This window comes from Falco biarmicus, chromosome 3, assembly GCF_023638135.1.
Source record: "Falco biarmicus isolate bFalBia1 chromosome 3, bFalBia1.pri, whole genome shotgun sequence".
NCBI lineage: Eukaryota > Metazoa > Chordata > Aves > Falconiformes > Falconidae > Falco > Falco biarmicus.
Genome location: NC_079290.1, coordinates 27,159,008 through 27,178,871, shown reverse-complemented (window position 1 = coordinate 27,178,871; position 19,864 = coordinate 27,159,008). Strand labels below are relative to the sequence as shown.

Genomic DNA, 19,864 nt, shown 5'->3' with positions numbered 1-19,864 from the left:
TTTTTCCTATGAAAGGGACAGTTTGTTTCTCATGAGCTGGATTATATAGGACTTGTGTTTACTGTTAAAAGGACAAAAAAAAATTGTGAGGACAAAGAACAGACAGTAAAACTGTTGGTTGAATTGTTCTTTGTGTGTGACCTAAAACCACACAGTGATGCCTTGAAGTGGAAGACTCAATAGGCTTATATAGCCCTCCATTTGCTGCGGTGGGTGCTGAGAGATTTGCAGCACATAGCCTGTAACTTGAGAGTAACAACTCAGTTTCACCTCAGGGTTCCACTTAGTCTTCAAATCCTTCAGTCTACAAAACGGCAGTGGTGCCAGAGCTTCATCTAAAGGCAAAAGGTTGCTGCCAGAATCCATGTTCTCCTTCACTTCTGGGAAGTGCTGGTTGTTTTTCCACTTGAAGTAATCTAGCTGCAGATTGTGGCAAAATGAATATTTATATTAGCTATCAAATCTGAAATTTCTGAGGCCTTTTATCTGTTAGCATAGTGGTTAGTTGTAGTGGCTCCATGATGCTCTGCAGAACACAAAACCTGCCGACTAAGCCATTAGTATTGATCCTCATCATAAAAATGTCTCCGTGCCTTCTAATGCAGGCAATGGGTCAGATCCTTAACTTCCTAAAAAAGTACCTTTTTATACTGCAGGTAAAGAGAATGAGGCCTTAGGAAGTGTTTATGAGAACCATGTGGTTGCTACTCGCCTGTTCCTCTGCATGTCCTACTGGCTATTGGAAGGAGCAAGTAATAGACAATGAAATGATACTTCTTACCGTGTTGCCCGGTCCCTTCTGCTGTGTGCTGCAGCAGTCCCCCACTCACTGGCAGGAGGAGGGCTGTTGTAGTTCTCTGTGTGAAAAACCCAAGGAAAGTCCCTGTGGGATCACTAATTTTCTTAAATATGTGGGTAAACAAGGTAGGGGTGGGTTGTCTGGACCTTGGTCATGTTCTCCTTTGTAATTTTGTTGATTTTAGGAATATTTTTTTTCTTGGAATTTATTCCCATAGCCTAAGAATTTATTCCCATGGTCATTTTTTAACCACCATGCAGATGGCTGACACCTTTCTCACCTTCCATAGCACTGAAACCTCTCTTAAACAGTTGCCTAAACTAAAAAACCTTCATATCAAAGCTAAGGTTGTGTTTCTTTGTCTATCCACAATGTAAAAGAAGCGAGACAGTGGATGTTTTTGCTGATGAAGCTTCCCATTCAGAAACAGAACTGATAGAAGAAGAAGTGAGGTAATTTTGTTGTGGTTTTGTGCCAGGCTCATTGTACTTTTCCTCCAGTCCTTAGTGCCTCAGCTTATAATTACCATTATGTGTCTCACTGTGGTGTGTTTGCTTGTTAGGAGCTTATAGATGTAGGTTCATGATAAATGGTATTATTCTGAACCTGTCTGTGGCAATTCCTTCATATGCTCTGGGAGTCCAATTATTCCCTCATGAAAGGCCTGAAGAGACATTAATTTTAATGAATCTTTTATCAGCCTATTCAGCAAAGTTAGCCACCCAAGAGACAACTATACTCTGTTTCAATGTGATTTTCAGAAATAAAATGCTGTTAATAACATAAGACTCTTCATAATGAGGCTGTGGTCTCTCTCTCTCTTTTTTGATACTAACTAAAATTCGGCTTTTTATTACACTTAATCATCATCCAGTTGCTCTTTGTATTAACTGACTTCATTGTAAAATGCATGGCTTCACTCAAGGAAAAGTCCTGAAGGGTACACGTTCCCTATTTGTAAGCTGTAGCTGTTCAGTTACTCAGGGAGAGCTGGGAGGAGTGTGAATTTAATAAGTAGCTCCATCAGCGTATGGATTTTACTTTTTAAATTACCTTGATTTTATGTATTTTAGGATATTGCTAGCAAATATTACTCCTTGCAAACAGGCCAATTACACTATGAAAAAAGGTAGGGCTTGATTGATTTCTGAAGTAATGTCATGATTAATTGCCTAAGATAGAAGGAGAGCAGGCTGCTTGATCAAGAAATGCTTTTATACTCAGTCTGATTTCTCCCTATTGCATTTCTAATGGTAACTTTCTTCCATTGCTGTTTTGGCACAGTTCTTTAGGCTGTGGGTTAGAAAACTGGTTTTTTTATTACAAACCAAACTTTGTCTAGTTGGTGGAACCTCTGCAAGTACTAATGATGTAGATTTTCATCTGGCTATGGTCTGAGTACCTCATATGAATCCATCACTATAGCCTAAGACTATATTTTGACAGACCTCCTGAGACTAATAGTAGTTAACATAGTGCTACATAGTAATTACAACTACATATAGGAGTACTACCTCTTAAGATAATGCATTCTGTAAAAATCTAGTCATGTGAGTAAAAATGCTCAATTAAACTGCACAATTAAATGAGTCCTTAGCTTTAGTGAGACTTAATATTACGTCAGCTATTCTTTTCTCCCAAGGTTGATGTATTAATTAATGAAATAACAATATTTTTACCCAGAAATTGTCAGGAAACAGACTATTGCATGGATAGTCATTACTGAGACATTGGAAACATTTCAGCCCATTAATCAAGAGTATGGAGCAAGCCAAATCATACATGTATAAAAAACCCCTACGTTATCAAGAAGCGAACTCAGAAAATTCATCACCCCCCAAAATGTACATAACAAAATTATTTGCTCCAAACCATTATCATGCAGCATATTTTATAATTAATAGAAAAGCCAAAGGTCAACTGAGCTGCTTTTTGACTAACATTACAGGAATTGTGAAGCAGCAGATAGACAGCCATATCAAAGATCCAGATCAACAGAGCAACGTCCTATGCTAGAGCGGACCAACTCCCGCTCCCGATCCACAGAGCGTCCCGACTCAAACCTCATCAGGTCGATGCCTTCATTAATGACTGGAAGATCTGCCCCTCCTTCACCTGCCTTACCGAGGTGAAACAGACAAATCAATCAGACTAATCCCCTTCTGCCCCACCAGCTCACCGTTTTATTTTCCAAGTAGCTAATTGGTATCGCCTCATCCTTAGCTGATCACTAGTAGCACTAGATACTAACCCTTTCAGTGTCAACACACTATTTATATTCTACTCAGGATATAATGGTGTGGCTGTCATTGCAACTTGTTTGCTAACAGTATTTAACTACATTTGTTTGTGATTTCTCATTTATCAGGATTCCTGGATGGTTTCCCACATAAAGCACCTCATAACTATCATATGCTTCTTTTACAGAATGAGAATTTTTTTGTGTTCATCAGACATCACTTATGGAACAACCATCATAGCAACATTAAATGAAACTTTCTCCCCCCCCCCAAAAAAAAAAAAGTTTCTTTAAATGGGCACTACTAACTTTGTTTATTACCATTTCAACCACCATTTCTTATGACTACATTGTACTGTGCCATAGTCTGTATTGTTCCTGTTTGAGTGCTATACTTTACTGATTGATATTTTGAGGATTTCTATACATTACTCGTAGCTTAAATAAACATAATACAATAAAAAGATGAGTTCATTTTCATCCAGCTGATTTTCAGTAAAGCCTCTCCTTATTTTAGAACTTAAGAATAGGTTCTTTTGTTTTCTGAAAGTCAGAGTTAGTAACCTCAAATCCCCAGTGAGAGTTAGAGTCAAATACCAGTGTCTTTTCTCAGTTTATTACTTTGTTTGGATAAATCCCTGTAATCTCGTTGCCACCCAATGGTAATTTAACCAAATACAAGATGAGTAAAGATTGTTGAATTTGACTCGTGGAAACTTTTATATGTATGTGGGTATTATATCCATATGCACATGAATATATACACAGGAAATATTTTTTGGCTTGACTGTGCAAACAGGCATCTTATGGATGTTCAGCCTTAGTTTGGCTTGCTTTTTTCTTTTTCATGGAGAGATTTTTCTCCTTTTAATCGGGTCTTTTTCTGAAAAGAGATTATAGTTTCAGTATGGGACTACAAGGGTCCCAAATGATCTAAAGCCTACTTAGTCATGTTATCAGTTCTTGGTGTATTCAAGGATGAATCTGTCATTTAATGGTTATCGTTTGTTTTGATATGTGTTTCATAGGTCACATCCTCGAACGGGATCTGTTCAGACAAGTCCATCAAGTACTCCAGTAGCAGGGCGAAGGGGCAGGCAGTTACCACAGCTCCCACCAAAGGGGACGTTGGAGAGAAGTAAGTGTATGGTTTTCTTCTTAATGACATCGCAAAATTGCTGATAAAGGTTGAGTATATTTTTTATTTTTCTTTTGGCATTACAGATGCAATCTCTTGAGTTTTTGTGTATAGTATTAGGATTTGATAGCACTATTGTATTTTGCACTGTATTTTCTTCTATTATGTTTTAATATCAACAGTACTCTTGACTGAAATGAATCATCAGCAGTACAGTACTCATCAGCTGCAAAATATGCATGAACCAAGATGGGCTAACTATTAGCATGGTCCTGTTCCTTTTGAACTCAATAGGTGTTCTGTCACTGACTTCAACAGGCACAGGAAATGATCTTTTATATGTTGTTTAGTGATAAAAGTCTGGCTCTTTTGGGAGTTAGGAGCATAGCCGATCACTTGTGGGTTCACATGGAGCATATTTACGGATCACCAATGTAAAAGCTCTGTATCTTGAAACAGGGAGAGCAAGAAGAGCGGTAATAATCTTTAAAATAGGAAAGGTCAGCAAGACATTTCATGATTCATGTTTTGCTGGCGCTGTGTGCTTATCTTTATTGTCTTATAAAAGCACTGGTCAATGGAGAAATTTTCCAAAATTTTTAGAAATACAGGTAGAAGTAAAACCGCATTATTTTATGGCAAATACATTTTCACCCTTCCGCTTCAGATAACTAGACATGCCATGCAAAATCAGTCAAAATGGCCATATGCACTCCTTTTTTTTAATCCTTCTTAACATGTATGTTGTACCTTTTATAAAACTTCTGTTGTTTTTAACTCCTGTGCTTTGGTTCCCTTTTTTTTTGTTTTGTTTGTTTGTTTGTTTTGTTTTTGTTACTTTCCCTAGACAATGGAGACAAGGAGATAGAATCTTATGAAGGTCTGTACAAAAAGGAGGGTTTGTTTTTCACCTGAAAGTCTTTTTGAGAGGCTACATAGGGAAAAATAAACCCAACTGCAATTGATGTTACTTGAATGCACAGATGTAGTCAGAATTATTGTCATAATTATTTCGTCTTTTTTGTATGCAGACCTGTGGCTCATAATTTGTTCAGGGTTCTACATGAAAAAAGGACAGTATAAATAATACTATCTAAATACAATCATCATTAGAAAAGTACCTAGACATGTACCCATTTATAAATAACCAAGGATTTATACTGCAGCAAATAAGAGTATTTCAATTAACCTACATATGTACATACCTTTCCAGGATTAGCACTTCAGGCACATATTTAAATTTAAGCATTTGAGGCTATTTGCCATCTTTAATGTTAGCCATTAATTTCATCAGAACAAATTTTTTATTGCAAATATGTTATAATGTTATACAGTTGCTGAATTACTAGGTGATTTTCAAATAATATAGGAGCAAAAATGAATCAGGTTAGTATTTCAAAAAGTTGTAATACTTTTGCTTAAAATTAAATCCCCTTATATTTCATACCATTAAAAGCATTTAAGTTGCTTAATAGCAAGCCACAAGATATCAATTGCAGTCCTTGGTAATACCACTGAGGGTCTATATATAGTATTAATGTATCTGTTTCATCAGACTTTTTAATTTAGTATTTACAGTGTTTATAGTTTATTTCCATTTTGGAAGTAAAACTTAATGAAAAGGAAACTCTCTTTTCTCAGACCATCACTAGTGTATTCATTTATTTGTCTTCATATGTGTTGTGAAATGCTTATATGAAATACAGTCTAGATATGCCAGGAAATAATCACATCTAATCACATGATGTTTGCTGTCATTGCTGTATATGCTTTTATGGTTTACACTCTTCCCTGCTCTTTGCTTAGTATATCTATCTAGACTGTAAGCTCTTTAGGGCAGCAATTGTGAAGCACTGCATATTTTCACTGTGTTTGATTAGGGAGGGTAGCAGTCTTATTTACATCATAGGGTTTATATACAGAGGAATATATTAAATACAATAAAATAATTATTTTTTATAGGAGTGCTAGAGTTGTTTGCTCTGGTAAGTACTGCTGGGACTTGAGGACCTTTATTTGTTTTTACTTGAAGACTGAGTTATATTTTCCTGTACCTCTGTAGTAGTCTTTTGGAAAATCTGGGTTGTGGAAAAGTGCCAAATCCACAGATACTGGAGTTTTAATATATCATCAATGACTCAACATACAGTAGCTAGACACATTTCATGTTGAATTTTACATGTACAAAGGTGGTAAACACTGTAGTTAAAAGCATAATCCATAGATACAGCTTTCACACAATATTCTATATAATTTTCTGTCATGAATTAAGAGCTCATATTCTAATAACAACATAGTTCTACTTCAAGACTTTTTCTACCCTTCTTTAGGATTTTCCTAATCCTTTTCTTTAAAAGGAATAATAATTTTCTTTTAAAGGGATAACACTGTAGAGGAACAGCAGATTGCCTAACTTCTGTCAGCAACAGGACATATTTATGATTAATAACATTTTATTATTGTGGGGAATTGAATTTCACAAAAAGTTATTTTAAGAAAATGAGGTACGAGTGATAAAAACTGAAATTCATTAGAATCGAAAACATTGACCATAGTAGAAGGGGTTTATGTTATTTTTTAGCAAATAAAGCAGCAATAAACCTGAAAACTTTGTGTACATTTGAGTAGATTTCTATGTGTTATTATAATGCCCTGGTTATAATCAAACCAGTTGTCTGTTGTTGGGAAGGCTGTATGGCTATACTGGGAATTGTCATTGTCACAGAACAGTCCTTTCTGTTCTTACAGAAGCAAATGCTTGCCACCTTTCTGTATGTATCGAGGATTTTATTTTTGACCAGATTTAATTAAAATCTTACTGAAGAAAAGAGTTAGTAAAATATACATTACAGACAAAAAGGAGTTGGAAGTCGTCTCTGTTTTGTAAAAGAGAAAAAGAAAAACTGTGTTTGTAACTCTTACAGCAGTCTCATTTAGTCTATATCTATTTGATTAATCTGGATTTGTTCCAGGGTTGAAACTGTGTATCATTTCTTTAAGTGTAGTAGAAATGCAGGGACTCAAGTAGAAATGAGGAACTAATTTGCAGTTTGGGAGATTTTTCCTTATAGTGCACCACTCAGTATAATGTGGAATATGGCATGCTTATGGCTATGTGATATTACAACTGGAAGGGAAGAAATACACAGGAAAAAATACCTCTGGGTAACTGCTATCCTGATTGGAATCAGAATTAAATGACATCGATTTAATGTAGATTTAGTTTAGTGAACTGTGTCATGTGTGGTTGAAGGTTTTTGCTCCGGGACATCTAGGTTTCCCCAGAATAATTTATTTCAAAATTCTGAAATAGACAGAGAAGTCTGTTTTTAAGAAATATAGCTGTGAATAGCTATGAAGAACCATTCCTAACAGTAGCATATTGCCCTATATATAATTTTCTCAGTGTCCCACATGCTTAGTAGGAGAACACACAAATACTGGTAGCTACATTACATTTAGAATTGTTAATGGGCATGACATTTTGGCTAATTCCTTGGCTTCCCACAGCTGTGTTGCTGCCAGTATCAGCTTTACTGTTCAGAAGACTGAATAGCTGTGAAATGCATGTTATTATCCTATCTAACCAGAATATACCATAAGCATCTAGACAGTTTGGGTTTTGCTTTAGACACTGTTAGTTTAGTGTATTTTCACATTAGATGGCTGAAAAACAGTTCTGAAAAGAAGTATGAGACCACTTAAGGTTTTATCAGATTTTCACTACTGAAGTGCCAGAGGATATCTTTTCTTAGATGAACTTTTGCTTGCATATTTTTTAATTATGCTAGAGAGATCTTTTTTCTAATGAACATGTATAGGAAACAATAGTACTAAACTGAACTTTCTTTTAGCAGCGAAAAGGTTATGTACTCTTAAATGTTCTGTATTATTAGCACTATCAACAATAAATGACTACTGAAATATTCATAACTGTTAAGGGTTAACAAGATTTTTTTCATTCATGTACATATATAATACATTTATTTGTTCCTGCTTGCCTTGGTAGAAGGATGAACTCAATGACTAGTTGCTGCTAATTAAAATAGAACACCCTAAAGTGGTCTTGAAAGTATTCAGTATTAGCCTTTTCAATTTGTTGTTAATTACTAATCAGAGAGAATTATTTCCTTATATAGATTTTCCCTTTTCCTTTTAAAAATAAACAGAACCCTTTCTTTCTTCATCCCTACAAAAAGAACCCCAATCATCCAACCAACCATAAAAACTAGAAAATTGTCAGGCCAAACAAATGTAATAAAAGCTTTAAGTATAAAAATGAAGTGCTCAGAAATTTAGCAAATAGTAAAGCTTAGTGAGGATTTGCCATTCTATTTATGCTCTGAGGTATAGACTTTAATTACATGCTCTCAGAATAATCTTGTGTCTTGGGAAAGTTCTTTCAGAGGCTGTTGAAAGTGGCATTAGTGCTGATTAACTGTTCCCTCTTAATTCAGGTATGAATGATCTTATTCCAGAATAAAATTATCTTAAAATGGAATTAACAAGGGTAGATGATTAGGTTTAATCAGGGATAGGTATCAGCCATAACTCCCATTTTTATATCTCTCAGATACAATTTCAAATATTCAAAGAAACAAATACCAGTACTGTCAATTGTATTGTTGTATTGCAGTATAGAGTGCAAGTTGCTGAGCCACTCTGATGGTTGGGAAAACACAGACACTATTGACAGAAAGACATGCTGTTTGTTTTAAGAGGGTTTGTCTTGTTCAGAAAACAATTTCTCTGTTAAATGAGAAATCATTTTGCAAAATGAGAACGAATTTTAATGTGTGTTTTCCAGTGCCCTGTCATAGTTTGGTGGGAGACAGAGAAAGGCTATTACAATGCAACTGCAGAGAACCTGCGTTCACACTGGTCGTAGTTCTATCATACTCTATCAGCTGTGATTTCACAAGTTTTTAAAAATATATGACATACAGGCAGTCTGCTTTGTAAAAGGTGGTTGATCACATGTATATAATATAGGATAGGAACCTGGACTATCTTCAGCTTGGCTAGGAACCCAATGACTTGGTCAAACACAGCAGTATAAAAAATGAAGGTACATATCTTTGCACCCATCCCCTTTTTGTGCAGATATCTCTGTGGTACTGACTGTCTGTGTTAGACACCTCTGTGCTTGCACTGGGTAACTTGCTTTACATGCACTTGGCAGGAAAGGAAAGAGAATAGCTTAGTTAACATCAGTAACGAGGCTGCCTTAGGATAATACATGAATCTGCACTGGGGTTTTGATTTCAACGAGGAATTTGCAAATATACCTTCGGGATTTACTTGTGACTGCTTGGTTTGCTCTCCTGAGAGATGGAAAAGTCCTCAGCCCCTGAAAGATACTAAAGTATTTTATTTGCATTGGTACCATTTCCATAGAATAACTTTAACAAATGTTACCTGTAACCAGGGCTTAGAATGTTTACTTGAAAGGTTCTGATCTTTCAGCGGAAGTAATCAAAGTAATCATAATGTTCTCTTGGATTGGCAGAAGTAGGAATTAAACACTTCTTTATTTATGCCAGTTGAAGATCTTAGCATCTAGGTCTGAGACTACACAGGACATAAAGAAAAATGAGTAAAGAATCATACAATTGTCTTTCTAACAGCCATTGTTGCAGGGTACCAACATGCCAAAACCATTTTAGTTCAAATCTAGTCGAATCAATCTCTTAAAGTCTTTGGCACACCCATTATTTTCTGTGACAGAAAGCTTACTGTATAGATGATGTCTCCACTGAATATTTTAAATGGAATATCAATGTCATGATTTCAATTGGAATTTAAATGTCATGATTTTATCACAGAATTATAGAGCAGATATCTATGTAGAGGTGTTTCCCTTGCATTGTATTTGATTATAGCATATATCTCTCTCCCTATTAACAATAACCTGTTCGAACAAGTAGTTTTTTAACTACTATTACATGCTAACTAAACCTGAACTCAAATAATTCAATGAGCTATTTAGTTGCACATAAACCTATACAAGTAATGAGAGACGTGGAAAAAATTCTTGGAACAGAGAACACAAAAATTATTAAGTAATCCAGTTCTGAACCTTGAAAAGCTGCAGTATATTGCATCACATCAAAACAGTGTTTAATGAATAACTGACATGTAAATTAAAGCAGGCATACGGTACACCAGTTATTCAGGCTCAACAGTCTTCTATATTGTTACTGTTGCTACCCTGGTATTAGATGAGCTTTGCCACAAAAGAAAGTTATGGAGCTTTAGTAATGACATAAAAGAAATAAATTTGTGTTGCTTATCATAAACCGTATTATCACCATAGTTTCCAGCTATTTCAGTGTTCCCTAATATTTAGATGTGTTCTAGGCAACTGTAGTTACTGACGGAAAAGTGTCTTTCTTTCTGAATTCTAATTACTCTCAAATCCAGGTAAAGGAATATCATCGGACAAACTGAGGATTTTTTTTCTAAGCTGGAAAAACATTTGTATTGTCTCTGCTTATTATGGTACTGAGTAGGCTCACTTGCTTACAATTTATACACAATTTTAAATATGCTTTTTTGCAAATAGAGGCTTGGACTTTTACTTCTAGAGAAACTAAAGTAAAACCAAGCAGAAGATGCTTTTTATCCAATTATCTACCAATATATATCTGCTTTCTCTGCTTTGGTACTTACTGTCTGCTTTCCAGTGCTTCAATAATTTAATAAGAAATTGGCAACAGGGGATATTAAGGGCTACATGTCATCATCATTACTTGCAGAAGGATCTCATTGGAGTAAACCAGAGATATTAATAAAAAATAACTCAAGGATTTATTTAATTTTTGATTCACTCAAAGATATAATTTATGCCACAGACTGAGGTATTTATGTTATTGTGAATCTTTTGTTTGACATTTATCTTTTATTTGAACAGCTTGTAACAAAGCATGCATGTTTTTGTCTTGCTTTTTTCCTCCATCATACCTTGCTTATACAAATGCAGCAGAAGATGAAGAAAACAAGCGTCCTGGCATTCAGGAATCAGAGGTCGAGGCAGGTCTGTCTGACCACAAGTATCTATCTCCTTTAGAAACATTTTCCCCTAAGCATGTAGGGAAGCTTTACCAGCCAGCTTGTAAATATATTAAAGTAAAAATCCAGGCAATAATTTTTTCATTTTATGTAAGAATAACACAAACAAATTCAATATAGCAGAGTTGATTTATCAGTTTGTGAATGCTAAAAATAGTTCAACCTACAAAAAATCACCTAACTTTTTACTTTTTTTATTCCTCTTTATGAAAGCACTCTGTACTTATGACCAAATTACAGACTTAACAGATCTGGGTCAACACCCCTTAAATGTGGTACCCTGTACTTTGCATTGATACTTTTTACAAGCAATGAAGGACACGTAACTGTATCATGACACTTTTTTTCCCCTAGCTTGTGTAGTCGGACTGATGATGCTGCACAAATATAGTAGGAATCTGCATTACGTGGAAATACTTTGACTATTTTGTATACTGTCCCTCATTCTACTTGGAAGATGGTTCAGTTGGTAGAAAAAGGAAGTTAGTGTGGTGAGAAATGATAGATGATGATCAGATTAAACAGATGTAAATATTTTTTTCAACTCAGATACTATGTGATTAAAATACACAACTTTACTTTCTAATTTCAGAAAACATGCACTGTGCAGGTTCAAAGACATGCAGGGCTCTAAACATTTTTTCAACCGTCATTTTTCTGCTCTTAACTTTTTTTCTCAAAGGAGGAATCATAAAAGCATAAATGGGCATTTATGTGCACTGTTAATAGGTTACAGTCTGTTATCCCTGTTAATAATTCTCTGTGCCAACACATCAACTGCAGCGGATGTGGAAGAGCAGCACAGATAAGCTTTTCTGGTTATAAATATTTGGGGCTAGACCAATGCTAAACTTAGCTGCCTAAAAGAAGACAGTACGGTACATACCTCAAGGCCCATGGAATGAAGCCCAGAGAAGGATAATGCACTGAGGGTATTACTGCAGTTATGTGAAGAGAATTAAGTGCTCCGGAAGGGTGGCCCAAAAAGAAAAAAAAAACAAAACAAAACAAAAAAGACAAGCTGAGCAAGAAACACATTTAGTGCTAGCTGGTAGGAAAAAGTACTAGCTAAACATAAGTATGCCTAATGCCATCCCCGCTTAAAAGTGTAAGTGCCTGAATCACAGTTTATTTGGAATCCTGTGCCCTGGACCCTACTCCTGTTGTTATTTAAGGGGAAGGAAATATGGATCCCTATTTTATTCCTATAAAAAAAGTCAGGAATAATTATTGTGATAGGGCTCATTACTTGTTCAGAGATCTGAATAAACAGAATAATTTCAAGATCTGGGAGGTGGAAAGTAGGATTATTATTTCTTTTTAATTGTAGTTTTCACTTAAGCTTCCAAGGTATCCTTCAAGATCTTTGCCTTCCCATTTTACATTATAGTTCAGTTTACATTTTGCCTGCTTTTGCAATGGTTCTGTCTGTAAGTGTGTGTTGGTCACTGCTGTGTGTACTGTGTACTGTTCGCTCTGTGTGTTTTGTGATAACTCAAGCATAGTGCATGGAATTGTGCTGCCCTAGTTTGCAAAATATTTGTGTGCTATAGTGACATTGTTCATCATAGTTTCTGTTCCAATTGTTAATTATCATTGTCTGTTTTTAATGTTATAAAGATTGTGAGGAAAAACATCAAAACCCACCTCTTAATGGGCGAAAAGGCAAGTTGATTATGATATTGCTAGTGGTTTGTGGGTGCTTGAAAGATTTACTTATTTTTGCTGCATGTGTGTGTGTTGCTGAGTTCTACTAGCTCAAAATTAGTAAGTTCATGTATGTTCAATTTTAATGTGTTGTTTTGTTTCTTCATGTAAAATGATTATTTTCAGTGTGGTTTTAAAATCTTTCTTGGGATCAAAAACTCAAGATTTTTGGCTTTTGATTTTTTTTTTTTTATACAGCTAACTGTATTACTGAAGGTGTAGTTTACACCACCTAGATGTACGATCATGTTGCATATTTAGAACTAGTGGGATAGTTTCTGTATTTTTACTCATTTAGGAATTTCCAGTCTGCCTTGGCCTAAGAGACCAAGCACAGCTTGCAAACATCTACAAAATTGTCTGCATGGTCTTCCACTTTTTACCAGGTCTATATATTTTAAAAGTTTGGCACACTTTGGCTAGTCACAGGAGGGCAGGACCATTTTAGTTAGCACATACTGGCAGAGAAAGGCTTATGTTATTAGAAATTATCTCTATTGTCTAGTCCTTACTATGTTCAGTATTCTCTTCTATTTGAAGTGTTGTAGAAATAAGCTTAATTCAAAGCACTGAAATGTTAACAGGGAAATTTAGATTTATTATCTAAAAAAAAAGAACAGGAAAGTTGCAGTGAACTGCAGCTTGCTTTGAAGTTTTCTTTGTGTTCATGTTTCTAAATAGCTTTGATAATTTTGAAGGAAACTGTCACTATTTTTCCATGTACTTCTAAAGCCATATTACATTTAGACTTTGTCTCATCAGTATCTTCTGTGAGTGAATGAAATGTCATCTAGATAGTGCCTTGGGTTTATTAAAACTTGGATAGCCACTCTTAACATTTCCATCTCTACCAGGAGCTCACATGGGGAGTAGCCCCAGTTACACTGTTATAGGCAATTCCTAGCCTTCTATTCCCTAGAATGCAGTTGCAGAGGGAACACAGGTATCAGGAGAGCAGGGGTTCAGTTTTGCATTGTGTTGCAGGGAAAACCACACTGTTTTTAGTATGCTGCTTATTAATCCAGTGTAGACAGACTGAATGAAGTGTCTGCAGAGAGGGCACTGTGTTGGCAGCCCAGCTGAGCAATGCACTGGGTCACCGACCTTATGCTAGTGGCTGTGCCAGCAGAATCCTGAGAGAATTTGAATTCTGGTAGTCTGCTGTTGTAATGCATGCTAATTACCAAATAGTTCAGTGTCTCATACTTTTAAGATTCAAAACCCAATCCTGGTAAAGTTGGAGGCTTTTGCCACTTGACTTGATGAGGTTGACAAACCTAGAATCAGTGGTTAAGTCAGGCTAAATCTGTTTTTCTTAGTTTATCTTCTACTTCTTCAACAAAACCAATATTTTATATACTTAATTATAGTGCCTGAAAGATGTACTTTGCACAATAAACTAAATACTACTAACCTGCATTTAAGACAGTTTTTTTTCCATATATTTATTAATTTGTCTACAGGGTCCATTTTATGTTTTAGAAGTTTTTTCTGTAGAGCTTCTTTACTCCAAAAGACTCGTCTGTGCCTAATATTATTTGATTTCAAATATTTATTACCAAACCCACTATCTCTTTCAATTTTTCCTCAGGTCTTTTGCATTTCTCTTTCATGTATTTTGTAAGACACCTTTTGATCATTTGAGTTTGTAAGAAAAGGCTCCAGGTAATTCTGTCCTTTACTGTCTTAATTTAGGGTGTATAAAAGAGGACATCGTTACCAAAGCAAAATTTTAAGCCTTTCAGGTTATCAGTTCCCTCAGTCATTAGAATATTTTACATAATTACACAACAGATTTTTCTATATTATGGGAACCACAAAAGCTTGCCAGTTCTCATCTTCCAGCTTGAGAGGTGTCTGGAACCTGTTTGTATCTTGAGCCTATACCAAGAGAAAACCCAAGTCACTGAGTCCTCCCCTTTCTATGCAGGTTTCTGCATGCATAGGAACCCCACTACTCTGTGAGCAGTCTGGATGCCTGGAGTACTAGAATTGAAAGTATGCTGTATTCCAGACTTGTTGCACAGTTTAAACACCATCTAAAGAATTTACGTGACTGAAGTGCAAACTAGGCAGAATAAAGGGAGCCCGGTCAAAGAAGTGACAACAGATGGACCGGCTTAACTGACTTTCAGAAATAGTGTATACATATCTTTTTTGAAAAACAAGCATGTGGCTGTCATGCCAGAGGGAACTCTTATCCTGCTGGCTGATCTGAGCATCTTCTTCCATCTAAGACTGTTGGAATTCCTGGAAATGGGACTTACATTTTGCCTGAAGTACTAAACATGAGTGCAGTGAGTCTCTTGTGTGCTCTCTATTCCCCTGGCCCATTGACTCTAGTTTTCATTAAGAGACCATGAAAGCTACTGAATTTTACATGAAAAATTATATACTGAATATGTGTTTTTTGGTGTGCTATGAGAATACTTAACATATTCATATGTGTTATGAGTACCTAGAGTAATACTACATTTTAATTAAATTCTAGTTCAAGCGAAGTAGGGTTTAAGTAAGGTATAGACCTGTTTGAGACTGTGGTAGTTGTAGACAGGCACATAACTGCAATCTGTATGCTGGGAAATTGGTGGTGGTGGTGGGGAAAATGACAACACAGCAACACAAAACAGTAAAAGTAAATTACCCTTGGGATGCAAATTCTTCAGACTGAAGAATGTACGTTCTGCTGAAATTCTTTATGATATAGATGACTATTTTACAAATCTAGCTCTAAAACTACCAGGGAAATATGACAGATGAGAAACAGTCTAACTATTTACTTGTCCATAAATAGCTTCAAATTTGACTTATTTATACAAAATGTGAGGTGGCATCTTTCAAAACTACATCCCAATATAAAGTAACATTTCTAACACTGGTACATGACAATGTGATGTCATTTGTCATTTAGTGAAACTAGTTTGTCTAGTTACTAATCTAACATTTTACAAGTAATGGTGAAAAATAGCACAGGTATTTTGCTGTGGACAGCATTTGCATTAAAGATGCATGTAAAAATTGCATGTAAATTTGAGCAATAAGAAAACATATGTTATTAGTTAGTACTAATTGATATGCTGAAGAACCTAGAGCTTTCTGAAGAAACAAAACTATATTTTTCATTTTTCTGTAACCATTTATTGTATTTTCTTTACTGGTTAGTTTCCCCTTTAAGGCAACAAGTGCTTAAAACTACTGGCTTATTTTCAGAACCATTTTTTGAACTGAATAATTTTTTCACATTTTAGAGTTGTGCCATAAACTTCAATCTTAACTGCACTTAGCAAGGGTAGAACATCTGTGATTGCTTGCAGAGCTTTTGTGTGTTTGTGAGAGAGAGAGACAGAGAGATAGAGATGGTCATATAATAGTAAATTACCTTTCTGCATAGAAAATATTTGCTATAAGATTGCATCTTTTTCAGTAAAGAATAAAAATAACCTGGAAAAAAAACCACCCGTATACCAAGCTAAACCTTATATCTTGCATTCCGCAGGGTAGATTTGTAGGCTGTTCACATTTCCTTGTGTGCACAGAGCATTCCCTAGCACCCACAGAAGAATGCAAACTGAGCAGAGACTATGAGAGAGGTGCAAAGCAGAAGCTTGCATTTTGCTCCACATTTATGTCGGCCATTACTTGCAATTTGCCTTATTTAAACTCATTAATCATTAGATTCTGGAGATATTTTGACTTTGTGTTTACCTTTCACGGCAGTATGAGGCAGGTCTGACTAAAAACCTGTCTAGCCCTGTGCCTGGTCCTCAGCAGACCAGTTGTGTATGCTGGGGAAAAGGAATATGAGCAGAAAGAGTGTGTAGTACTGCTTATCCAGGATACTGGCCCCCAGTCTCCTATGACTTGTACCTCAGGAGTATACAGAAACATCAGTGGTATCTTTACATGGTGTTTTTGCTTCCCTCATAGGCTCCCTGCACCCTTTCTCCCACGTTAAATCAGTACTGCCAACGTAAACCTGCAGTGATTATCCAAACCGGTGACTCAGTAGAGCTGATCTTCTGAGATACCCAAAATATGCCTATTGATAACAGGCCAGCAGGCCAGCTGTATCACACTCATTTCTAACGTGTTTCAGGCATATAACCAGAAGAGGGAGCAAAACTGCCATATTTTAAAAACATACACGCTACAAAACAAACACGCAAATCCTCTCCCTGCCCCAAACAGTCCTGAAGAAAAAGTCCTGATAGTGGCTTAAATATATTTACTTTGTGATCTTTAAATATACTTTACTAAATATTAATATACACGTATTTAATGTACCATTAACTGACTGCATTTTTTCTTCTGACTGATCTGGTCCATGTAAGTTTTTCTGGTGTTTCTTTGAGTTTTAAAACTCTATGATATGTAGAAAAGCAGCAGCATGATAGTTTGATTTTTAGCTAAAGGTAGGCTGTGTTTACTGAACGATACTGCAACAAGTATTGTCTGTGACCTTGCTTGAGTACATTTACAACTTTTCTTTAAAATAAGCAGTAGAAGATTCAAATGACTTTATTTCCCATATACAGGGATCTACTAGTAAAACATTTTAAAAATAAGCTTAGAACAGAATTGATGGAATTTGCAGCTAGGAAATATGATGAGAAGAGACTGCTACTGGACTAGACTTGTTAAGTGATTTACATCTACAAATAATCTAGCCTTGAAATCAATTGGAAGAAACATTTCTGGAGTAAAGGAGTAACCTACAGTGCACTATCATTTTTGTTATACTAGTAATAATAATATTAAATGAAGATATGTGGCAATATTTTTTATTGCCTACCTAATGACTTCCATTAAAGTTCTTTTAATGTATTCCCACAGCAGCCCCAGCGAATGAAGCCCAGGCCTTTTTTTGCAGAACGTGTAGTTCAGTAAGGAAGATGAAATCAAAACAATAAATAATTCAGATATGTCAGAATTTTTATTGGAATGCTGTATTAGTTAAAACCATGATATGTGATGCTTACATAGCCATTTATGAACAACAGTTTATTTATTTTAGAATGTTATTAACATACCCCAGTGTTCATTAATTGATTTGACACAAATTTGCCAACTACTTTGATGTGAAGGGGTGTGTGCGCGCGTGTGTGTGCTGTTTGGCTCATAGAACACAGAAGGGAGAGGTACTCTGCCTGCCTTCACACTGCCCACACTTTACCAGCATTTTGGGACAATGCTCTAAGATGCAAGACCCAAATTCATTTCACTCTTTGGAGGAAACACAGATTATCATGTCTCAAATGAATGCCTTGAGCTGCAATGTATAGAATCATTCTTTGAATTATTCTTCCAGTGTATAGAACAAAAAATGTAGGTTGACTGTTACTGTGTCAAGAGGAAGCTAAGAGTGGTGTCCTCAGGTTTGCTGTAGCATGTTATCTAGAGAGACAAGAGATCTTGCTCTAAATTTTGTCAGAAAAAAGACTATATGTGTTGTTATTTGTCTTCAGATACTTGACAAGCCTAGTTGCTGTTACAGCAAGGTAGGGGAACATCAGTGCTATTTAACTGAGGCATCTGAAGGTTTCTCTGGCGTAGGAGCAGCAGCAGCCTGGCATGAAGCCTTCACTGCTGACTTTGTACCACTTGGAGCTGGCCTTGATGCCATTAGCAGCATGCTGGTGGTGCAAGGTGGGGCTGGATTCATTCCAGAGATAATGTAGTACATCTGGGATGATTCATGTATCATGACTTGAAGCCATTTGCTTTCCTAGTAGATGTTTGATACAGCTGAGAACATTTCTTTCTGTGTGAACTCTCAAGACTGATGGCTTTTATTTTTTATTTTCTTAGGGACTTTGTTTTGTAAATGAAAACTTGTATTACATGAATTTAGCCTTTTCTACCTCTTTAATTAATACTTCTTCTTGTATTCTTAATGCATGAGTTAAAGATCTTAAATATGTGGTTCAAAACGTTTCTCAGCTTTTGACAGTTTATCCTGCATTTCTAATGGCTTGTTGTTGTGCTGCTTTGTGTTTCAGAAGCACTAGCCAAATCCACTTTTGACTCATTTTTACAGTAGTTGTTTCCATAAATTACTAAGAACATAATTCCTTTCTGAGCATTCATCTTACAAAATTAAAAATAAAAAGGGGTTCTGAAGATTTTTCTTTTGCAGGATAAGATGACTAAATTAACTATGTCCTAACGAAAAAGTGAAGACTTTCTGATAAGCTAATTAAAAGTCTAAAACTAGAAATGCACTGATAAAAATTGGTTCACAGAAGTTTTAGGTGCTGAAAAGAATATAAAAATTGAGTGGATTTAATAAAAAAAAAAAAGAAATTAAAGTAAAAGAGAAAGTATATATGAAATCTTTCAAGCAAAGGGTAATTGTGAAAGGGCCATTACTGTCTGTAGTGAGGAGGAAAGAAAGGAGGGAGGTAGCATTTGCTTAAGAAAACCCATCATTAGCATCTGGTATTTTGCTGCATCATCTTGTACTTCTGCAGTTTGCTGCATCATCCCAGTTCTACTGCAACATTCCTCGTGCTAAGTTGGCATGTTTAGAAATTCAGAAAAGCTGGAGATATGCAACTATTCTTACCATATATTACTTCCTTATTTTTAATATTTTTCTTATTGAATATTCTAAACAAAAATGGAGGAAATGTTGGGGTTGTACTTAACACTAAATCTACTGGAGTGCACACACACACCCCTCGCAGGCAGCACAAGTGAGTATCATTCTCAGGAGGGAAGGGTACACAATCAAGTGTCATCCTGAAGGGCAGTGGGGAGAGCCCAGCTACATAATTCACTGTGGTGGGCAGTGCCAAGGGGGTAGGTGAAACAGCTGCATCTAATGAAACAACTACAGCTAAAGATGGGACCTTCCGTACTGATGGGAAAAATCTGGATCAGTGCACTTGTCAAATCCTTCCAGCCCCAG

General features: G+C 35.9%; 1 protein-coding gene across 50 annotated transcripts in view; it reads left to right on the top strand.

Annotated features, from left to right (window-relative positions):
* RIMS2 (regulating synaptic membrane exocytosis 2) overlaps positions 1-19,864 on the top strand; it is a 484,966-nt gene that overhangs the window by 341,287 nt on the left and 123,815 nt on the right. For 34 of the 50 annotated variants that reach the window (XM_056332919.1, XM_056332910.1, XM_056332929.1 and 31 more), the window contains 6 exons: positions 1,180-1,251; positions 2,748-2,927; positions 4,067-4,176; positions 5,024-5,056; positions 11,159-11,212; positions 12,868-12,912. In XM_056332919.1, the coding sequence (XP_056188894.1) occupies positions 1,180-1,251; positions 2,748-2,927; positions 4,067-4,176; positions 5,024-5,056; positions 11,159-11,212; positions 12,868-12,912 (494 nt within the window). The remainder of the gene's footprint in view (positions 1-1,179; positions 1,252-2,747; positions 2,928-4,066; positions 4,177-5,023; positions 5,057-11,158; positions 11,213-12,867; positions 12,913-19,864) is intronic. The other 16 variants (XM_056332930.1, XM_056332927.1, XM_056332924.1 and 13 more) reach the window with 6 other exon arrangements.